We start from the raw sequence: 23,262 nt of genomic DNA on the forward strand, positions 1-23,262 counted from the left end.
TCTCCATCTTTTCCAAGTTATGGGGATTGGCTTCTATACGAACGCGGACCAAGCACAATGTTGCTTGGCTTCAGTAAAGGTCTGACGAGAATTGGCTTGCTTAGCATGACGTCCGTGTTCTCCCCTCGCTTACAATTTGTGGAAGCCGGCTTCTCTGACTCGCTCCCGCGCTCCGCCTCGGCGCGTTTTCTGGCACACTTTCCATCCATGGCACAGTGGGTTGATTTCTTTGATTTTCGGGAATAGCGAGCACTAAAGCAGCTAAATGACACATGCACAAGACAGATAATCAGACAAGCGCCCCCTTAGCTCACAGAAATAGAATGATATTTATTTGTTGCAAGTTATTTGTTATGGGAAAGCCAGAGGTCGGCTTGAGCTATTAAGTTCTGATCTGCTACTTTGCGCTGAGGAAGGAGGAAAAGGGACCAAAAAGAATGATGAAAGAATAAAGACAAGAAGAGGGGCTGCGATCATACAATAACCCCGTAAAATAGTATCCCGAACACGTGCATCTGCGAAGTCCTGCTGCAGTCCGTGTTATACTTCTGTTGCCACCTGTACCCGAGACCGTGGGAGCGTAACGCATACAATCGGAGAGCTATGTGAGCACATCTTCTATGGCTTTAACAGGTAGTGCTCTTCCCTGTGTGGATAAGAATTGCTAAATGTGATAAGCACTTACGTTCGTTCTGTTTTGGTTTCTTACATCCGTCTTTCTATGCATTTTTGACACAAGCGCTGAGATCTCGCACAGATGCAAATATTTCTAAGCTTACCTCTTCATGTTGCGAATGCTCTCTTTGGTAAAAGGTGACGAACTGGTACTTCTGAAAAGGAAACTTTTACGGTAAATATTGGCACGCCCCGCACTTGCTATCCCTCGTTTCAAAGCACATTACTTCGAATCAGTTGCCTTCATACCACTAGTCAGCTCTAACCTACCTACTCAGGAAATCGTCCATAGGAGATTCTGACAAGACCTCCACAAAACTAGCCTCGTCCCCAAACTCCGAAACGGGACGCAGCCTGTTACCCACAACTTCGGGAGAAGAGAAAAGGGCAAGAAGGTATCATCGCTCAGGGAAAAAGGCATCGATATATCCGAGTGGGAGGGACATGCGTAGGTGGAGAGGAGGCGGAACCATTCTCGCGCGTTCCCCAGGACTCAGCGCGGAGATCCCTAGGCACGTTTCCCTAGGTGAACTACGCCGAAGCCGTGCCCCTCCCCTCGCTAGGGACACGCACGCGGCAGCCCTCGCTCTCAACCGCCTCTTCCTCCTCCTTCTCCGGGGCTCCGCGCGAGTCGATGGGGACGCGTGCTGCATGTCGCTACCAGAGCGGCGGTCCGGAGCGAAGAATCATCCCAGCGCCGTCGGGCGACCCGAGGAGCCCCCGCCGCTACATTCGCGCGCGCGCGCCGCTCCGCTCCTCTTTCCAACCCGGAGCCCCCCACCCCACCCGGCTACGGTGGCGGCGGCCGCTCTGCCGCTGATCGCGTCGTCGTTGTCGGGACCAGCGGCGTCGTCGTCGAAGAGGCGGCGGCGGCGGGAGTGGCGGTGGCATCGCTCGCTCTTCCCCGGACGGCACAGCGCGTTCTGATCGCTGCCGTTGTTGTCCGCTCCTGCTCTTCTCTCTCATCGGGGCCGCGGAAGGCGGCGTCTTCGCTCCAGTCTCGCGTGGTTCTGTGGCCTCCTTCCCGGAAGAACCATGTGCGTGCGCGTGCGTGTGCTTCTGTGCGGCGTGACAGCCGGTAATAATGGATAACGCGCCCTGAACCAGCAAAGCGTCGGCAGTGCAGAAAAAAAAAAAGAAAGAAAGCATGAAGACGCTAACGGGACACGGTGCGACGGCGACCACTTTCTGGGCCGGATCCCCAGCGTGGTATCTTCTGCTGTGCCAGGCGGCACTTCTCTTTTGCGTAGGTGAGTGAAGCACTGCTGCCGCTGCTTGCGATTAGCTGGAGCTGTGATCTGACCTCGCTCGCGTAGCTCACTGTGCGTCTGGAGAATGTATCCTCGAGGAAGGTGGTGTCACCGAGGCAAGCTATTAGGGGCCCGTAGGGAGCTTGTGACCGGGACCAGTCCAGTGTCTGGTTTTCTGCGGCGGAGTGGCACAATCGCTTTTGCCAGGCATTGTGGGGGTCTTTGATAGATCACGAAGAAAGTGCCAGGGAGCAGAAGTGGAAGCCTTTGCGTGTCAGGCGCCGCGAATCATTTTTACCGTTCTTGGCGCCTTGCATTTCGATTCAAAGGCCCTGCTTTGCACGCCCGCGATATACACACCCACATAGCGGACATGTTGAGTTTTGGACATCCGGCAAAAATTTGTTATCTTTACATAAAGGTCGCTGGGGTGACATCTCTGCAAATAAAATCAGAGTATGGCAGAACCTAGCATTTGAAAAGCTGATTAATTATATAAGCAAATACGAAATACTGCCCTGCCAAAATTATTCAGCCTTCGTAATCCATTGCGCATCAGTAAAGAAGTACTGAAGAAGTGGAAGTTTCCTTTAAACATACCAAATTAAGGTATGTGACCTGATTAGTAGCCCCACAGTCTTTTACTAGGGCCTCTGGTAAAACTCGCCAGTACAGCTCCACCACAGAGGCGACCGATGACTCTCGCAATAAGTGATAAGTAGTTAATCTAACCTGACTTGACGGGAGCAGCATCATGCGCCGCAATTATTGCTGCATACACAAAAACCAACACTGTACTCGAATGCATGCAATGGTTTTTGTCATTGCTGATAAAGGGCTATTCACTCACAAATGTATTGATTACGGCAGAGAGAACCGGACGCCGTCGCTGATAACCCGTGCGCTAAGCAAACGTCAGGGGGCTTTAGAACGACAGCTTCAGGTCAATACAGGTTATTGGAGTATAGGTCACCGAAATACAGATTAGCGACATAAAGCATAACCAAGGCACCGACCAATAAAAAGCGCATCTTGCGAAATACGATCTTCGCGGAAGAGGAATTCACTAACGAACGAATTCACGAACAGTGGAAGCAAATGGAACACAGTAGCCGGTAACCAGCATGCCAGGCAGTTGAACAACAGGCTTTCCAAGTGACGGCCTATCAACGACAGAAACATCGTAGCTTCGTGACAATGCCGAGCATTGTAGTGCGTCGGTGCCCATGCTTTCTTGTGCGCTTGTAGATGGGAAGTTCCAAGCCTGCAAGCGAGGCACCTGCTATGAAAAGCCTGAAAGGTCGAGGCTAAGGTGGTTGCCATGCAACAGCAATCTAGCTTCAGATTAACGAAACTTCTCCATAAAGACGCCTAGTGGTCGGCGAGTAGTATAGATCCAAAGAGACTGCAGCGGCTTGATAAAGAAGATGCGAGCTGCTTGTGAAGAACATTGAAGAGAAACTTTGTGATCTTTTTGTCCGGCTTCATGAAATCATTTGTTCTCAAAAGTGGTTCGTGAGAACTGTCGCCTAACATCTGTGATAGTGGAAGAAATAAAATTTACATAATTACAGTTATGCCAATCTACAGACAACTTAGATTACGCTGCATTTAAGAAGACGTAATACTGTAATATGTGTATAAGGGCATAACATTAATCATTTTATTTGTTGCCTATAAACTAATATATATATATATATATATATATATATATATATATATATATATATATATTAGTCATCACCACATAAGATCAACCGACGATGAAGCCAAGGAAAGCATCGAGGAAATTAGCCATGGTTGAAATGGAAATGTAGCAATTAATAAAGGGAAATGAAAGTGGACGAAAAGATAACCTGCCGCCGGTGGGATCTGAACCCACAAACAACAGCTAATTTCCCCGATGCTTCCCATTTGCTCTATATGGTCATGATTGCCAAAAGTCAAGCCCCTCAGTTTCCCTTCTTCTCTCGTTTATATATATATATATATATATATATATATATATATATATATATATATATATATATATATACATTACACCCTTCCAAAATGATTTTTTCGGTGGCCGTAACCATGCAAGGCACCGTCTATTGATAGGCAAGCCTTGTTAAAGACGGTCTTCAGAAATCATGCATGTGAAATCTGCCACGTTACCGTGTGTTTTACTACCGATCCTGATTCTGTCCTTTGTGCATAAACTGGACTTACTTTGGAAAGTACTATAAGCGCTACTAAAATTTTCAGAGGCATCGTGCACTTAACGTCAGCGGCAAGTGTTATGTTACACGTGCGCTCACATGACTCCAAGTGTCGTAGCCTCATGTTGTAGGCTCCTGAAAATTGTACTGCATTGCCCCAATTGATAGGCCTCGCATTACTTTAGTCTTAGTATTTCAAATACTTAAGGTATATTACCATTATTTAGGGCAGGGAGTGTTGGTTGAATGAAAATTGCCATCGTTGTGAAGGTTACCGTGCTTACAGTGTACTCGTATAGCGATAGCCATCGTCAAATGCATCGGCATGCAGGCAAATGTGGATGCGCAAGACGGGAAACTAAATGGGGCAAGGAAATAGCTCTAGTGTTTCTAAACATTCTGTAATAAACGTCCGGTGCGTCTCTGAGCTGTATGCATACGTAATAGTATGACGCAAGTGCATCGTCAAGACCGAACGTTTGTAAGCAAAGTAAATACAGCGTGTTCATACAGCTGAACCAATTGTGATGGATTGGCGTTCTTTTACCGCCACCAATTGATATATGCCGCTGCTGTGGTCGGGAATTGAACCCGCGTCCTGTTGCTTAGGAGCAAACGCCACTGGCGCTGAGCCCCGTCTGCGGTAACAGCTTTCCGTAAAAATGATGATCATGTCACGTCACAGTTTCTCGTATCGTACAAGTGTTCTGCTGCTGAGCATTCAAAATTTTAGAGAAGAGTTATGGGCAGATTCATTGGTGTTTAATCCATGACACAGCCGAATTGAGACATGGATGAAGTTAATTTTGCTCGATGTGCTCGTAACACGACAGAAGACAATAAAAAAATCATTGCACAGTATATCTTATATCCCGTACGCACCACGAAGTCACCGCGGCGTGTACAATCAAATGATAGAACAAACACACACACACGCCCACAGCTAGGCCCCAAGTGCGGTGGCTACAAGCCGGCCGCGTGCCATGGGCGCATGCCCAGGATCGGGGATGATGATGATGATGATGATGGCGCGGATAATGGCAGCGCAAATAACGGTCCGATCATTTTTTCGCAGCTATCGGGGTGCGGCTGTACTGGTGATTGATTTAAATGCCCGAGCAATCTGAACCAATAAGAGTTTTTTTATAGTCAAGAGTTCGACTAAAGTTAGTCTGGTCAGGTACCATGATGAAAAAATTGCGGTGACTGACCAAGTCAATGTGGAAAACACACAGAGACGTTGTCGGTCTACGATCAGCATATATACGGTATATGGTCTACGATCAGTATATATGATCAAGGAACCCGTACGGGTCCCGAAAAGTCTCTGTATGTTTTTAACCTTGATTTGGTCAGTGACCGCAATTCCTTCGTCAAGCGTTCTTTTGCTTGGCTCGCAGCTATACCGATAGATCGATAAACACTTTTCTTTCCTGCTGTTGTTCGCAGGGTGCGCGGAGTAATGATCTTCTCTAAGAAACGGCTTTGCAACTTTTGAAAGTTCGCGATAAAACGTATTTACGATCTACGGACGACTCCTCACGGCGGTATTGCTATCTTTCTTTCTTCCTTTTGTCAGAATGGCATGCGCAAAAAACATCGCACATATCCCTGCCATATAACAGCGAACTGGCCGCACTTTTTAACTTCTCCTTCTTCGTTCTTTCTTTCTTTTTAACGAGCACGCGCGTGGCTTCCCGAGAGCGTTGCAGCCAAAATCACGCTACTCGGCTCGACACCGACGAAGTGCTCTCAGGGGTGTCTTTTAGGAAAGTGCTTTCGGTCGACCCTTCAGCTTGCTGTTCGCTACCCCAAGCCTCGCTTCCGCCCTTGGCCACTTTGATCTGAGCGTCCATCTTCAACTGCGCCTCGTGCTCGCTCCGTCGACATTCTACAGCGCTTCTCGCGTACGGAGAAACGATACTCAAACTTACAATAAATATTTACATTTTTTACCGTCTCTCCGTCTTCACTTATTTATTGTCTCCGGGAGCTATGGAGCTGTGCTGTAAAGAAGACATTAGCCTACAATGCAGCGGACTTGGTTATAGCGTGCTGTAACTTACGGCCGGCTGTTTTTCGAAGCAGAAATTTCGAGAAAATAAAACGCCGACGAGACCGTGACTGACAATGGTTTATTTATGTACTTTTGCGCCGGGTATGTGTACGTAACATTTGTCAAAGAAATCGAAACTGATAGAGACAAAGGTTGATATGGAAAATATCAAAACATTTCCTGTAGTCTCAAAATAAACACCTGGTCAGCACACCCATACACGTATCACCGGTTAGTGGCCTACGCCGCTATAGTTAGATCAGATGAAAGTAGAAAAGCTTGCAGACGCTAGGAACAGCCCAATACTGTCTCTCTGACGAACGTCGTGATTTTTAGCAAATAAATAAAGAGAGATGTGAAGTTCGGCTGCTGGCAACTTTACTGTCCATGGTTCTGACCCTTCAAGAGCCGCGCCTGAAGTTGGAGAAGGAGAGGAGTGCTGAAATTTTTGCCGGGCTCCGGCCTTGGCAGTTTTGACAAAGTTAAGTTCAAGGCAGCCCGCTCACACGCGCGGAGGCAGAAAAGCAATCACCAGCTGTCAGGACTGCGGGATTGGACAAGGCTCTCGGAAGAAGGAAAGCTGTCGTACTTCACATTTATTGGCGAGCTCTTTGTCCTTTTTTTTTTTTTTTACCTCTGGTGGTTCGAAGGGTGAGGTTAGGCTTATTGTGAGGGCAGAAGACGGGCAACGGAGAAGTTCTCTTGTCGCCTTTCCAGCTTCGTGAAACTATAGGCGGTGTGACTTGATATTCTACGCAACTATCTGCACTCAGAAAGAGAAAATCATTTTCATAATTTGTTTGTCTCGAATGTTTGTTTGGCTCTTTCAATCGACATAAATGGGAAGTGTGCGATACGACTGGCTCGCATGTGTCCAAGTGATTTTTTTTTTCAATCCTTCACCTAATTACTTCCAAAAAAGCTGCGGAGAAAATAAAAAACTTTGTGTGTCAGGCAAATATTCATTTTTATCAGTGGTTGCTTGTAAATTTTGTATTGCACAAAATACAGGCGCCAAACCATCAACAATAGACTGGCTTCTTCCAGCGAAGACAAAACTACCCCTAAACAAGCAGTGCGGAAGGCGAACTGTTAACTCAGGACGAACTCAAAGCACGAGACTAGTGTGGCCACAGTTTCTTCACTCGTGCTTCAACGTACAGCTTGCAAAATAAGAAAAACAAAACCACGCGGCACCCACATACAGGAAGTATAGTATATACGACGAGCCGTCTACAAGAAAACACAATCAAGCGATGAGCCGACACGCCGACGAGCTTTTCCCTCTTACATTATCTCTTGTTGCAGCGACGCTTGTGCTAATCAGAAGAGTTCATCACACCCACTGCTGCTTTGGGAGCTCTTGGGTTGCGGGCATTGGAGCCGGCTTGGGAGGCTCTTCGTGGAAGCAGTTTTTCGTGGCCACTATTACGAATGCGCTCCTTCTCAGGCAACCGCTCGCAACTGCGAGTGAAAAGAGCTGAAACGAAGCACGTGGCTCTCCTCCCAACAATTAAAGAGCAATTAAAGCGCTCCTTGACAACTAATTAAGCAACAACGCAAAGCCAGACGAAAGACAGAGACACGATGCGCAGACGGCAGTGACCAAACAGTATAATTGCACATCTTGCATAAAAGAATACAAACGAAGCTTTCTGACGCCTAGAAATTGGCGGACGCATCCATCCTTTGGAGGTTATTTGCGACGTTAATGCGATTAGCAATATTTCTTATGATGGGGGTGTAATTGGTGATGATATTTTATGTATGTTATGATGATTATAATGATGATTTTTGTATAGCCGTGCCACATTCCCATGCTACATAGCATGGGAATATGGCACGGGTATACAAAAATTAGGTTTCGTGTTTCAAGTATTACTTGAACTACGAAACCTTATGGATCCATCAGTGGACACACGAACTGGCAATCTCGCTACCAACCACAATGCCAAATGATGCCACGGACACAGCACCAGTTGAAACTCCGTAGAAACCTGCGCTATACTTAGTATCCTGGCCACAACTTTGTTGGGATGGCTATTATCCACCAAGCATCCGCGTTCGACGCGGAGGTGTCTTGCGGATGGGGTGCTATTGCTTTAATATATTTAAGACTACATACACCTGCGGTGTCACCTTGGGACACCTGCTCTAGTGGATTGGCCAACAGTGGGCACATACCAATATCACATACGTAGTCCCGAAGTTGTCAGTTCGGGCACATATCTAGTGGCGCATACCCACTGACCTAAATTGTTTACTAGGCCAGACAGCAGCCAGCAGCAAGTTCTCTATCCGGGCACATATCCAGTTGCCCATGTTTTCTGCTCGGCAAGACAGTAGCCATCACATACCTAATTACCCAAGATAGTAAACAAGTTAGCATACGGAGTATATGAAGGAGGTTAGATAAACACCGTAAACTGGGTGCAGTTCCCAAATAATGCTGGTCGCGTTAATACAGCAGACGGGACACAAGCGACTGCGCCTAAATTTATTTTCTTCTAAACGGTATGGGAACAATGCACAGGAGTGAGTGAGTGAGTGAGTGAGTGAGTGAGTGAGTGAGTGAGTGAGTGAGTGAGTGAGTGAGTGAGTGAGTGAGTGAGTGAGTGAGTGAGTGAGTGAGTGAGTGAGTGAGTGAGTGAGTGAGTGAGTGAGTGAGTGAGTGAGTGAGTGAGTGAGTGAAGATGCGACTCTAAATCGAGAAGGGACGCAACATGAGACGGAGCAAATTCCATGAAGGCATAAAAGCCTTATTGAGAATTGTGGCTCTTAAGAATGCCAGAAGCGCTTCCATCACGCGCAACGCATAGGTGGAGCTCGCTTGTAGATCGAGCACGCGCATGAAAAACGCGTATGCTGGTTACGTGCGATTCTTTATAAAGGTTGATACAGAGCATGGTTTGTATATATGTTCACTCATGGAAAGAAGCTAAGCTTATACGAAAAAAAATGAAATGAAATAAGCACAAGCGGCTAATTTTTTAAGCAGTTTAGTATCACACAATCATACTCATTTTCTTCATGTGCTCGGACAATGATGAATCCAGAATTAAGGTATATCGCAGAGTAGATAACACTTTTCATGCTTTAACGTAGCGACAAGGAAAAGCAATTCTAAAAATGAATGTCTGTTAATGGCGCTTCAGACTTAACTTGCGCAGCAATGCATAAAGAGCAAAGCAGATCGTGCAGGAGCCCAAGAGAGAGAGAAAAAAAAGGCACGGACTTCCGGGACCACTATGCCATCACTGACAATTTACCTCCTTCCCAGACTGCCTTCCCTATTCACTCCCAATAGCACGCCCATTAGTCAACCAGCAAGCCTCCAGCGGCTTTCGGAAACTAAATGGGAAAGAAGGGAAATCCCGTGACCTAACTACAAAGTAAGAGATCAGAAATAAATAAACAAAGAACGCTTGGAATCTTCGAGGATAGAACCGCTGAGGCACCGACCACCAGGGAAGCCTTGCATACTCTCTCTGAGGAAGTTTACCGAAGGAATTAGACGCTAATGCGGCGTGGACACACACAAGTCGAAACACAGCGCTAACTGAGCCTAACACAGGCCGTGACGGGCTAACTCTCGAAGAGAGGAAAAAGAACACAGGCTGAAGTAGAAGGGGGAAAAGAGAAGGAGTGAGGGAAACGCGCTGAAGAGAGGACCGGATAAACATAGACGGAGAAAGGCGCAAGAGTAAAAGGTCCGCTCGAGACAAGCCAGGCAGCGCATTTCTTCTTTCCGCGCAAAGTGCGCGTACTTGTGTGTGTGGTGCCTCCGACAGGTAAGTTTGCGCCTCGTGACGTCGGCGAGGGGAGAGGAGGAGGGTGGGAGGGACCGTGGCTTGTTCCTCAGCCAGCGAGACGCGTACCGGGTTCGGCGTTTTTCTTCGCTTACTGCCTGCCACACCTGTTTCTCCGTTTTCTTATATAGTTTTGCCTCTTCCACTGCCACTGCAGCGCTTTCGTTTTATACGCGCTTACCCGACCGCTCTTTCGTTTACCGCCTTCTCGGCGACGCCTTGGCGGCCGGCACGTCCGGATTCGCCCTGTAAGTCAGCTTTTCCCGTGTTGCCTTCCCTTGCCTTCGGCGCGACAAGAGCTGCGACACTTCGGCTGCGCGCGCGCGCGCCTTATAAGTTGCCTCGACTGAGTGGCGGCGAAAGTGTTTCTGTTTTCTTGCAATGGGACACGAAAGGCCCGTAGAGACAAATAAGTGCCCCTCCCCCAAAACCTCGTTCTCCCGCCGCATGTTACCGACTTCTCCGGCGCTGTATAGGTTGAAGTTATTTCTTCTGGGTAACTACGTACCTGTCTCTTTCTTTCTCTATTTTTTATCCTGCTCGTTCCACGAGGTGTGTTCGAAGGTGCAGCAGACGTTCCATTAGCGTACCCTTTGGTGCGCGATGCGCTTCTTTCGGAATGGGAAGCTGTTCTGTAATTTGCGCGGCTTTTACAGCGATGAAAGCTCCGAAGGCTGTCACGTCAACCTTCTAGCGTATCACTGCCGCCGGTATATAAAAAAGAAAAGCAAGAAAACAAAATAAATAAGCGCGAAAGAACAAGAAGACGCGCTAGGCACGTGTATACGATGTCGATATGCTTTTCGTCCAGGCACGATAATTTAATGTACCCCTCTGACAGGCTTAACAAGTAATCTCATTAGCAGACACTGAAGCCACGTGGGAACGCCATCATTTTTTCCTAGCGTGACATAACGTGTACGGAAAAGCTCGGTAAGAGCTGGTGGTAGTTAATTAGGCTTACAATGCGAGGCCGAAAAGGCCGAAATGCCTCGCGTCTTCGCCTGCTAGGATCGTTTGTTTCACTAACGTGATGCATTTCTGTCCCGCACGTATGTACACTCGCTATGCGTTCTTTACTGTTTCTCTCTCTTTCCTTCGCCGCAGATGCTAGAAGATTTATTACGATTGTTTAAAACTTGTTTTTGCCGTTGCTTGCTGTAAATAAAAGCATAGAAATGGGAATAAAGTGAAAGTGAATAAAGTGACTGGGAGGAACGTGTAATTATGGGCTCAAAACAGTTTTGAGAAGTAAGATTACGTCACTACACATGAATAATGGCGCAATAATGGCAACGACGGAAAACAAAAGCAGTCATGTGGACACGGTGCACTAGTCTCCCACGATTGTGTGAGAGGCGTTGCTTACATTCGCGAAAACACAGCCTATGCTTTAGTCTAATGAACCTTATCTGAGAGACTGTCACCGCGCACCGCTGTCTTTCATCTATAGGTCTGGAATCGTTCTTTAGGCATTGAAAATCAGTCTAATGTGCTCCGAGATGATTGCATCCAAAGCTCAGTTTGAAATCAGGCGCAACCAAGCGACTGCAAACTATTCGACGCCCCACAAAAGCTATAAACGGTCACCGATTTTCGAAAGGATACGCTGGCAGGATCATATCGCAACTACAGATGTTCACGTAGGGCGTTCACGTAATGCGTGCAGAGCGCACAGGCTGTGGACGAAAATAGCGAAGGGCCCACGCTTGTGGGGTTCAACCACATACAAAGGCCTTTCGGAAATCCCCGTTGCTGTCGCTGCCAGAGCTAACCTCTCAACACGGAACGTTAACTATCCAGGCTTTCTGGCCATGATCAGCCTAAAATACAGGACATATTATGCGCCCTCCCAATAGGACAACAGTGCTGGCGCAAATGGATAACTCTTCCTGAGGCATAACAGTCAACATGGTCCAACCTTCTCGTGCCGTAAATTACAGACTTTTGATCTCGACGACTCCATCAATATGTAGACTGTGAAACTGACGCAAAGTCTGTATTTCTACCTGTCGTTTCTACCAGTCATTAAATCCAATCAATCAATCAATCAATCAATCAATCAATCAATTTATTTATTTATTTATTTATTTATTTATTTATTTATTTATTTATTTATTTATTTATTTATTTATTTATTTATTTATTTATTGGCCATGCTCGCTCTATATCGCACGTAAATATATGTGAAAGAATGCGTAATGCAGGCTCTTGCGGTCTGGGAGCGCGCAACCACTACGGTGGAGCAGTGGTTAAGGCGTTCCGCTGCTGAGCTCGAGGTCGTGAGCTCGATTCCTGACCGCAGCGGTGAGATCGGCATCCAAAAACGCTAGTGTACTTCATACTTAGGGGACGCATTAAAATACCAGGTGGCTTAAATCGCCCCGGAGCCCTGCGCTACGGCCTCTCTCTAGAGCCCAGGTGTTCATTTGAAATTTCCAACCCAATTGATCAATAAACAGCGCCGTAGTGTCGAAGGTAGGCAGTTATACGTCACAAGCGTCTGCAACAGGCCCAAAACAGCCACAACTTGTTCGTTTTCATGCCCCTGCTCTTATTAACTGCCTAGGTCACCACATGCCTGCGAACTCTATTTCGCTGTACGCCGGACAACGAAAATGAACCCGCGTATGGCCTTGCAACGGCGCGCCGAAAGAGGCCGCGAAACCGCGCATTGAAATTCGTGGCACAAAGAACACAGGAGGGAGCCCGACGGTGCTCGAGGGGGGGTTGCTAGAAGAGGAATTCGCATGTGCTACCTGGCCTACCTACCCACCAAGCCCGGCATTGTGTGCATCGGTGGGTGGCGGACAGCTCGCACCCGCCCCCCTAACCCCCTAGCCATCCAGACAGCAGAAGGGGGGTACACTCCTTCCGCGCACACCGAGGCTCTGGCGGGAGGGAGCGTACTCCATGTCTGCCACTGTGCAGCTACCGCGTTTAGTCGCATAAGATCAGCACATTGTTTTCTCTCCAATATTCTAAATTGTAAATGGGTTGCTCTCTATTTCTTGATTAGAGTGGGGCCTTTTCTTTTTTCTTGACCAAAAAAAATGAAAATTATTTTAAAGTCCGCGGTAAGTGTATACACGATTTTCTACGAACTGTGCCGGATGTCTAGGTATAACTAGACGTCTAGGAATTGTCTAGGATGTCTAGTCATTTGGCATTCCTACCCGATCACCCTTACCAATCTACTCGAAGCCGTCCAGAATAAAGCAGCGCGATTCATCATGTCATCCTACTCCCGATTTCAGAGCGTTTCATCTTTGAAGCAAACACTGAACATGCGGCCACTCGAAATGCGCAGAAAATTCGCCAGATTATGCTTTTTTTTTCACTACCGTATCACAGCAACACATCATTTGCCCGGTCACACATTTTACCGCCACCTCATACTTCACATCGCATCGATCATGCCTACAAAGTTAACCCTATCTTCGCCCGGACGGAAAAGTACAAAAATTTGCCGTTAACCTTATCAATAAAAGAATGGAATGAGTTACCCTCCAGAATTGCCACGATAACACAGTCTTCTTTATTTCATTCAGCGTTACTAACGTATTTACAATCCGAGCACTTTTAGTAACTATTTTCTCTCCCAGAGCACTTATTCGCTATCGCTATTTTGTTCTTGCTTCGCTTAGTGTCAATTTTGTAAGAATATTTACCTGGTTATTATGTTTCACGGCTTGCTGTACCCCAAAGTGCTGTATTTACCACCTGCGATGCTCCTTCATTTGTGAAAATTGTGTTCTGCTTTATGTCCCCCCCCCCCCCCCCCTATGTAATGCCCTTGTGGGCCCTTAGGGTATCTAAATAAATAAATAAAAATAAATAAAAAGCTATGTTTGCTCGAGGCTTAAACTTTTTCTCTATGAACCGTCGATACGCAGAAGTGCCTATGGACACTCGATGGACTGTTCATGCGTATGAGGCTAAGGCAAGTAGGGTTTGTGGCTACTTTCTGAAAACGTGTACTGAGCCGTGAACAATGCGTTGGCGGGCTAGTTTGTGCGAATCCATAATTAGTTTGTTTATATAGCGCAAAACAACGGATGCAAGAGAGACAACAGAACAAGTGCCTTGTCCTGTTGTCTTTCTTGTGTCCGTTGTTTTGCGCTAAACAATGTAATTAAGGCGTGAATGTTACACATATTCCACAATCACACATGGATCACGCAAAAAAAAAGAGTTTATGAATGTTCTTTACTTGATTTTTTTTAATCGCCATCAGTAAACTTAGCTTGACCTGGTGTCGGAGTTGATCAAACTGCCCCCATCTTCAATTTCTTCACCTGAGGTGTGTGTGTGTGTGTAGAGGAGGAATATCGGGAGAGGGGGGGGGTAAGGTCTTTACGCGAGTAACTACGGTATATGCGCAAGGAGACGCCACGCGGTCTCCTGCGCTACACAGGGACCATTGTGTTATCTTTTGTGATCTCCCCCAACACCGTTCCTGAACGGGAGAAACAGCCGGCGAGAAAAAATGCCCGCCTCCGGGGCCTTCCACCCCCCTTACTGTAGCCTGTGGGGTCACCGCTACGGCGGATCGCAGCAGCTGCCACCGTTCTGACCACTCCTTGGGCCACCGCTCGTGGAAGTTTAACAGCGGAGCTCTCCTAAACAGAGCCACCGAAGCTGGCCGGGCGACAGCGACACTGCGTGCTTGGCCTCGGCAATGTCGCACGATCCGGCCGACATCACTCAGCACGCAAAAAAAAAAAGAGCAAATTTTTAGCGGGGTACAGTGTTTAGAGGGCGTTGTCCAAGCCACAAGCTCTCCACGTAAGCTGAAAATGACGTATGGGCTGAAGTAAAAAAAATGCAAATGAAGTGCAACACCAACCTAATGGTCGCCTTGTTGCAGGAAATACATAAGTGTTGCTCCACGACGTGGCCTGAGCTCAAGGCATTCTGGAATGAGGGCGCGTCTACAAAGCTACATTCACATAATAAAGATGTTTATTCTCTCTCTTCCTCTCTTTCTCTCCTGGAAATATTTTTACTCATGCGGAATTCGCTGCACTCATCATTCGAAAAGGCACGAATGTGTGCCTCCACTATGTGAGGGCACTTTCAAAGCTAACAGCACTGTAATAGATGGAGAAGTAGAGACTTGTATGGATACCAAGAGAAGAGAAGTGCCGTCGAGGACGGCAGAAAACTATGTGGGGTGATGAAGTCAGGAAATTTGCAGGCGCAAGTTGGAATCAGCTAGCGCAAGACAGGGGTAATTGGAGATCGCAGGGAGAGGCCCTCGTCCAGCAGTGGACATAAATATAGGCTGATGACGATGATGATGATGTTGTAGATGATGATATGGCCAGCGGTTCGCTAGTCATGCATGTTAGTGTCGCACACACGCACGCACACGCGCACGCAAACACACACACACAAGCGGCCACCATGTATGGCTAACTTTCGGGAGGGAGTAGTCCACTCCTCCCAACTGTAGGGTCGCTTGTTCGATGGTAATTTTGCAAGTACTGGGTTTCCGAAGGGGGAGGGGGCGAGGCACTCCCACAATATGTGATTATTCGATGGATAACTCAAATTAGTGCTTCTGCTGAATCGAAATTGCGCAACATGAACCAAACTCTAAATCTAAACTAGTGGTCGTTCTGTTCTACCCTTTTTTCCTCTTTCTCCGCAATTTCATGCCCAGAGAAGCTACTTCAGTTTTCACAATGACGTGATCGACTAAAATCAAATCAAATTATCAGGTTTAACGTCACAAGGTAAGGCCGTAGATGGTGACGTGGGATTAATTCAGATCACCTAGCTTTCGTTAACGCGCAGCTAAATTAAGTACCCAAGTATGTTCTCATTCTTGCCCCTATATAAATTCGGCAGTGAGTCGAACCTGCGACTTCGTGCTCAGCAACAGAAGGCCACCGCCACTCAGCCGCCTCCGCGGGTGACACGACCGAGTAGTTGCTTACAAAACTGAATTTGCCAATTTGTAGATATAGAAAGTCTGCAGATAAAAGGAGAAAGAGACGATTCATTTAAAGGAAAGACACAGAGTTCGGCCTGATCTAGCATACTCTAACCAGCATTTCTGCGTTAGAGAATAATGGTTGTAGAAGGGATGATGACGGTGACGGGGGTAATGACGACGATGATGATGATGTAAGGGGGCGAGGCAACACAGGTTGAATCTCTGCGGCACTGCTGATTCCGGCAGTCCTGTTACATATTGAAAGGCACCCAGATAAGTAAGTGATTTGGTTTTTTACTATAATCTCATCAGAATGTCTACGTGCATCTGCGGACTTGTGGCCATGCACTTCTTGCAGACTGTCTGCAAACAACACTTAAGAAGTCTGTGGGCAATAACACACCAAGTCGAAGAAGCTTAGTAACCACTTCTGTCCGTGAAAGTATCTGTGCTCTGTATGGTAGAATGATGCAAGCTTATAAACATGAAGAAACAGAGGCTTCAGCCTACATGCTGTTTAACTTCATTCTATCGTGGGTGTGCCGCAGGAATACTGACGCAGGCGCGCAAACTTACGTGAAAAGAGAGAGATACATTGGATAGAGAGTCCGCAAGGAGCCAGGACGGGGCGGGACCTCAAGGCACGCAGAAATTCGAAAGAGCAGTGGTCTCACAGAAAATAGGGATGAATAGCCAAGAGGAGGAGGAGAAGAAGCGTGGCCCATTGCTTCCGAGGTCTGGCCAACGCGTCCGGCTGTTGGCCAACGACCACGGCGCGGCGGCTAGCCAGAGGGCCGTCCAGGGGCGCCTATCTCTAGGGCGCGAGCGCGCGCTTCAGCGTCCATCGCATTCAGCCGCTTCCGAAGCGCATAAAGCGCCCGGCAGCGCGCACCACGACGACCAGCGCGATGCGGCACGTGGCCTAGCGTAAGAGTTGCGAAGACCTCCCCTTATTCTTCTTCGTTATTTGCAGCGCTCCTTCTTCTTGCACGTAGAACGACCCCGCTCTCTATTCTTTATATTCTATTCTTTATATTCTACTCTTTTCTTGTTGAATGCGTGCTGCCAACACAACTGCCTCTGCGTATTATGGCCGCACGCTGCCCCTCGCGCGGTCTGCAATGGCCCCTGTTCGCTGTACTTCCCCGCATGGCGCGTGGCTGCACCCGGAGACGAGACGAAACAAAAGGAAACAGAGGAGCGGGAGCTGACGGGCGGTGCAAGAAAAAAAGAGAGAAGGGGTGGTGATTCTGGTTGCGGCGGTAGGAGAAGCAGATAAAAGAAAGAAAAACTAGATCACCACACGCACGCACGCGTACGCGCGCGTGCGACCGACCGACCGAGTGTATATATATATACGAACAGCGCCATCTCGTAACGGCGTCAAGGCTAAAAGGGGGTGGGAGATAAAAGGAGAGGGAGAGGAGGCCGGGGCTCGGGAACATAAAGCAGCCGAGATAACTACGCGCGGAACCGTACGAGAAGAATCAAAGAGAGAAGAAGAAGAAGAAGAAGAAGAAGAAGAAGGAGCGAATAATAAAAATGTTTCGCGGGGCAAAGAAGAACATCCCGTGAGCCTAATGGCTCGCAGTTCGGCGTCTCGGCGGATGGTGTATACGTGAAGAGAGAGGAGTCCGATATATACGTACGATCTCTGTGGCCGAATGGTAGAACGGACACGAAAAATAGTGAGTGAGAGAGAGAGAAATTCCGAGATAGTGCGAAGATTAGCGACGCAGTACTGCAACGACAACGGCAAGAAGACCGAGGGGAAAGAAAAAAAGCACAAACAAAAGGATAGATGGGTATATATATGAAAAGATGCATACGCCGTCCGGTCCGGATTGCGTATTATCGGACATCACCGGCAACAGCTAACGCCGAGAGACGCCAACGCGAAGTCGGTGTCTTCGGCGTCGTCTTCAGCGTCGTGGAGGACAATGCAGCGCGCGGGTGTGGTCACTGTGGTGGAAGCCGCCTTATAATGGGAAAAATGGAAGGTTGTATACTTTGCCGCCAGATCGCGCGAGACGACGAGACTTTGCGTGGCCCGGCACAAAACAGTGCGAACAAGAAGGCAACTTGGCGCCATTTTTGCTTCTTGGCTGCCTATTCTCTGCGCCTCGCCTCGGCGACCGAGGCGTGTCAGTGAGTGCAGACTGCGGGCCACGTTATGACCACGCTGTGCTCGTGCTCGAGAAAAGAAAACAAAAAACAGCGAAGACTGCGCAGAGCTAAGAAAGAGTGCCGGCGTTAAGGGAAACGGGCAGGGGCAGGCAGCCAGGAGGGGGGTCCCAACAGAATACACGTCCAAATGACGCATGTTCCTTGCTTCTCTGTAGGATTGCGTCTGTGCGGAGAGGAGGTGGGAGTGGGGGTGAGCTAGGGTACGGCACATACGAGGAATTGTGCTCCCGCTGCTGGAGCGGCTCGGCGCGTGGTGCCAGTCGGCGGCGCGCACAATTCCCAGCGCCAGCCCGTTTTCCTTATTCTCTCTATATACACTCTTTGTGCATGCCAGCGGGAGTCCTTTATTCGCAGTAGATGCCAGCGGGACGTTACGATAAGTCGCGTCGTGCTGATATTGTTCTTATTTTTCTTTCGACCTGCCACACACAGAAGACAGAATGAACGGTGTTATAGCTCCCCCTTATCTTATTTCTCAAAAAAGAAAAAAAAAACGATGTGCTTCGCCCCAAACTAGTACTATATAGTTGGCGGTGGTTTACTGTAGACGGTGTGTTCTGTACAGCACGCTGTGATGTTCTTTAGAATGAGAAACGAACAATATGAACGGAGTCGAGAAGGAGTCGGAGCTTGATGGCGTGACGGTGGCATAATGGTACAATGAAAGAAGACGCGCATCTCGACGCGGAAAAGAGAGAGAGAGAGTGGGAACCTACGCGACATGTAGACAAAAAACCGCGCGCCATTTACGCTGGCGTCGACGTGTCCTTTCTTTTAACACGAAAGTGTTTTATTCCGGGGTCCACCAAGACTTCACTGACGTATTTCCGTCACGGAAATACGTCATAGAACATAATACAAAGAAAGAAACCAGAAGAAAAAGTTCCACAAACATGCAAAATTTGGGAATCGAACCCACGACCTCTCGGTCCGCGACGATAGATCGCCGAGCGTTTAACCCATTGCGCCACAAACGCATTCGCAGAGAGCTACACAGACGCGCCTTATATATCTAACACTCCTCCGTGTACCCGCGCTCTTGCTCGGGGCGGTGCCGCCGCCTATGAGCAGAAAAGAGAAGTACTGCATTATGACACTAAAGCCCGGGATACATGGAGCGAACTTTCTCGACGAACTTCACGCGTCAAGTAACGACGCGGCGACACGACGCAGGATGTTTGCTGTGTTGCAATACATGCGGCGAACGCCGCCGCGCGTTGGCCGCCGTGTTGGCGGCGGTCCCGGCCGCCCGCTTCGAACTGAATTTGGCGTTGTCCTTGTAGAATTCACTTAGTTGGAAGCAAATGACTGCGTAAACGGCTTTCGCTTAGTCTCAGGCCGCTTCGACGACAGAGTATTATGGATAACCTTGAGTAGTTTTCGAGATCGCTTCTCGTTTCAAACGCGTCTAAGCCTAGCGAAAGAAATATCCGATGCCAACGCCATCTATCGGGGAAGTCGGGAGATAGGCATGACGACAGCATGTGGCCTCTGAGATCAGAAGATTTCTGTTGAAGGTTGTTGTAGAGAGCTTGCACTGCTTGTCTGTTTCCTCGCAGATCAGCGGATATGGGATGTACAAATACAACGCGATTCCTGAGAGATCATACTAGGAACTACTCAATCGGTGCAGAGACATGCAGACACGGCAACACCAACGCGATTGCAGACGACGCGAAAAGGCGCGCGCGCGCGAAACACCAGCATGCATTGCGACCGGAACTAGTGCCTCCTGATTGGCTGTCGTCCACCGCTGCGCGCTAGACGCTTCCGGCGGCGGCGTTCGCCCGACGAAAATGTTTGGACAGGCAGATCGGCTGCGGACGGCAAATTTCTTGACGCCGGCCGTCGGACGTTCGCCGCCCGACGAAGTTCTTCGCTCGGACGCCGGTTATTCGCTCCATGTATTCCGGCCTTAACGCGCACCGACAGTGAACGCTTCGGTGGTCTCAGTACTACGACGCCTCGATGCCAGCATTCGAAGGGACGCTGGCATCAAGAAGCACTACCAACGCCACCTAGGTGGCGTTCACCGTACTCAGCACAGCGGAGCGTGGCCTCCGCAATTAGCTCTGAAAATGTTTCTGAAGTTGATCGCGGAGGCTGCAATTACGACGCGCTGTACGCGCTGATTTGACTCGGTGACGATTCAGTTACGTGCTTTGTCTTGCGCGTTGTATTAGTGTGTCAGTTACGTGCTTCGTCTTTCGCGTTGTGCTAGCGTGTGCAGCGTAGTGCAGCTTCCATATGCACGACGGTTGCTCATGGTCATCGACGTTGGTAGTCGTGATGGAGGAGACGTGCCACCAGGCGTCAGCGTGGGTGCATCAACGCCTAAGGGCGCTTTAGCCACAAAACACCAATAGACATTATATATCAATGTGCAATAAACATTACACTACTTCTGTGAAGACACGTTTCACTTTCGTGTTCTATACCGATTCCTATATAAGAGGGATCAACCACATTTTTTTAGTTTCATCTGAAATCCCAAGCCCGCCGGCTATACCATGTAATGTGGCCCCCTTTCTGTGGGACCTGGAATATACGCAGAGAAGTAGATTCTGCTGCAGGAGCTCTATAGCAACGACGACCTACGATCGTTTTACTAGTGAGAATGCACACACACTTCCATATTCCCAAGCTCATCTGTCGGAGTTCTTTTGCGCTAATTCTGATTTCTGTTAAACACTAACAGCAATTCCTGGTACTAAATTTAAGGAGGAGAAGGTAGGCTGCAGGCGATTATAGCCTTGCTGTAATTGCCACCAATTGCTCCGCATCAGCGCCGCAGTCCACTTACGTTGACTAATAGCATTATCCCTTCGGTTACCATGGCCAAAAGCTTATTTGTGTACCGAATAAAAAAATACAAGAAAAAAAAAAACAATAACAAGCAGGTGTTCAAAGTGCGCTGAATAAGACGACGTGATTCAACGTCGCGTTGCAGCTACATCACTGAACTCCAACGGCAGCCGTCAAACAGATCTCGCGTTTTAATGAGACGTCCGGACGAATCAGGAGTCTCATTAAAGCTTTCTTCAAGTTAGGTAGGTCGGTTGACTTAGAAAAACACTAACTACTAAACTCCGAACATTCCGCGAAGGCACACAGTTTCTGCCACGCCCGAATAAGATCTAGAATCCGATGTAGTTATTATAACTGCCTGCAATCATCGTTGTTGCACCGTCTTATGAAGTGCATCTCTGCATGGACTTCTCTCGCTACAGATATAGTTACTATGCATCCCCCCACCCCCTCTAATGTATATACGTGCAGTTTTTTTTTTTTTTTCCCGCTGCGCACTTGAAAAGTTTGTTCCTTTCTCTCCACACTTTTTCAGAAATTCACTGAGTCGTACATGCACGGATAGACACGGATAGACACGGAAGGCGACTGCAGCCGTTAGTAATAACAAGATTCTCGTTCTTGTATTTACGCAAGCGAGCTGGCGTGAATTCAGACTACATTAGAAGCTTGGAAGCGAAACCGTGAAGCCGGGCTAACAGCGTGAATGAAGGTACAGGCACACACGCATGCACACCCAATAGGACTATACTAAATACGCGTTCCGCGATATATCGCAGCTCAGCTTGAGTGCACCCGTAGTCCGTATTACACACACACACACACACACACACACACACACACACACACACACACACACACACACACACACACACACACACACACGCACACACACACACACACACACACACACACACACACACACACACACACACACACACACACACACACACACACACACACACACACACACACACACACACACACACACACACGCACGCACGCACGCACGCACGCACGCACGCAGATACACACACACACACACACACATACATACATACGTACATACATACATACATACATACATACATACATACATACATACATACATACATACATACATACATACATACATACATACATACATACATACATACATACATACATACATACATACATACGTACGCACGCATTCGCAGAGCAACATGTAATTGTTCTGCAAAGCACAAGTTTCCAATAAAAGAAACACGACACCAAGCGCGCATCATCACGTCCCAGAGCTCAGATCTCTTCGGTCGTTTTTCCAAATTAATCAAATCCAGCCGCGTCCAGAGGAGCTTGCCGCGGCGCTGGGCTTCGCGTACAGGAGCGCGCATTCGTTGCTTAACGACCTCGCCGCATCCCACCCACAGCCCAGAGACAGCAACACCGTATCGATAATGGATAGCGTCGAAAGAAGTTCGTCTCTGAGACGTCGAGGCGCGCGCTTGTAGATCACCATCGCCGACGGAGACGCCGACGCACGACGTCGTCATTTGTCCTCGCGCGAGTTATAACCCTGCCCTATGTCTTCTCGTGGCCTCCACGGAAAGGAAAAATCGCCGTAGATGGATATATCTAGACGGGAGAGGAGGGGCGCAGAAATAAAAGAGGGGAAGGCAGAATCATAGCACAATGTGTCCGGGACGCGTATACGGAAAACATAGCCCACGCAGAAGGGGGGCGCGGAGCTGCACGCCTATCGGTTCTCGTCGCAGGCCACTTCCGCCAGCATGGCGCCACCCAGCGCTACGTTGGCTTCCGAGACTTGAGGTTTGGTTTACGTGACGCGAGCGTCCGCTCTTGCGCAAGCGGATACTGCTCTCGTTTGCGCCCCGGTGCCGCGGCGAAAGCCACAGTGCCAGGCGCCGACGGGAAGCGGCGGTCGTTGGAGTGACCAGACAGGTAGACTGCTCCCTCCGTGATAGTGAGATTATATTTGGATCATCAAAATAGTGATGCGTTTATTTAGGAATAGCCGAAGGACGGGAAAAGGCAGACCACTGTCACCTGCCAGACTTGTAGGCACAACTGTGGCTGCTGTTAAGGGACCGATGCTATTCCTAAACAAACGCATCACTGTTTTGATGATCCAAATGTAATCTCGCTTAGAGCACTGCACGGGCTAGGGCTTACCTGAAAGCCCGGGCCCGGGCCCGGCCCGTGGGCCGGGCTGGGCCGGGTAGAGGAGTTTTTTCACGGGCTCGGGGCGGGCTCGGGCACGGCGTGTGCTTTTTTACTCGGGCCCGGGCCGGGCTCGGGCTTTCTGCGAGGTATTCTCGGGCTTCTCAAC

At 48.5% G+C, this 23,262-nt stretch overlaps 1 protein-coding gene across 2 annotated transcripts in view; it reads left to right on the forward strand.

The window, feature by feature from the left end:
- The first annotated feature begins 1,329 nt into the window (after positions 1 to 1,329).
- Positions 1,330 to 23,262, forward strand: part of LOC119448567 (Down syndrome cell adhesion molecule-like protein 1 homolog) — a 272,760-nt gene continuing 250,827 nt past the window's right edge. Inside the window, exon 1 of one of the 2 annotated variants that reach the window (XM_049665462.1) lies at positions 1,330 to 1,925. In XM_049665462.1, the coding sequence (XP_049521419.1) occupies positions 1,823 to 1,925 (103 nt within the window). In that variant the 5' untranslated portion in view covers positions 1,330 to 1,822. The remainder of the gene's footprint in view (positions 1,926 to 23,262) is intronic. The other variant, XM_049665461.1, reaches the window with a different exon arrangement.

The sequence above is a fragment of the Dermacentor silvarum genome, chromosome 4, assembly GCF_013339745.2.
Source record: "Dermacentor silvarum isolate Dsil-2018 chromosome 4, BIME_Dsil_1.4, whole genome shotgun sequence".
Taxonomy (NCBI): domain Eukaryota; kingdom Metazoa; phylum Arthropoda; class Arachnida; order Ixodida; family Ixodidae; genus Dermacentor; species Dermacentor silvarum.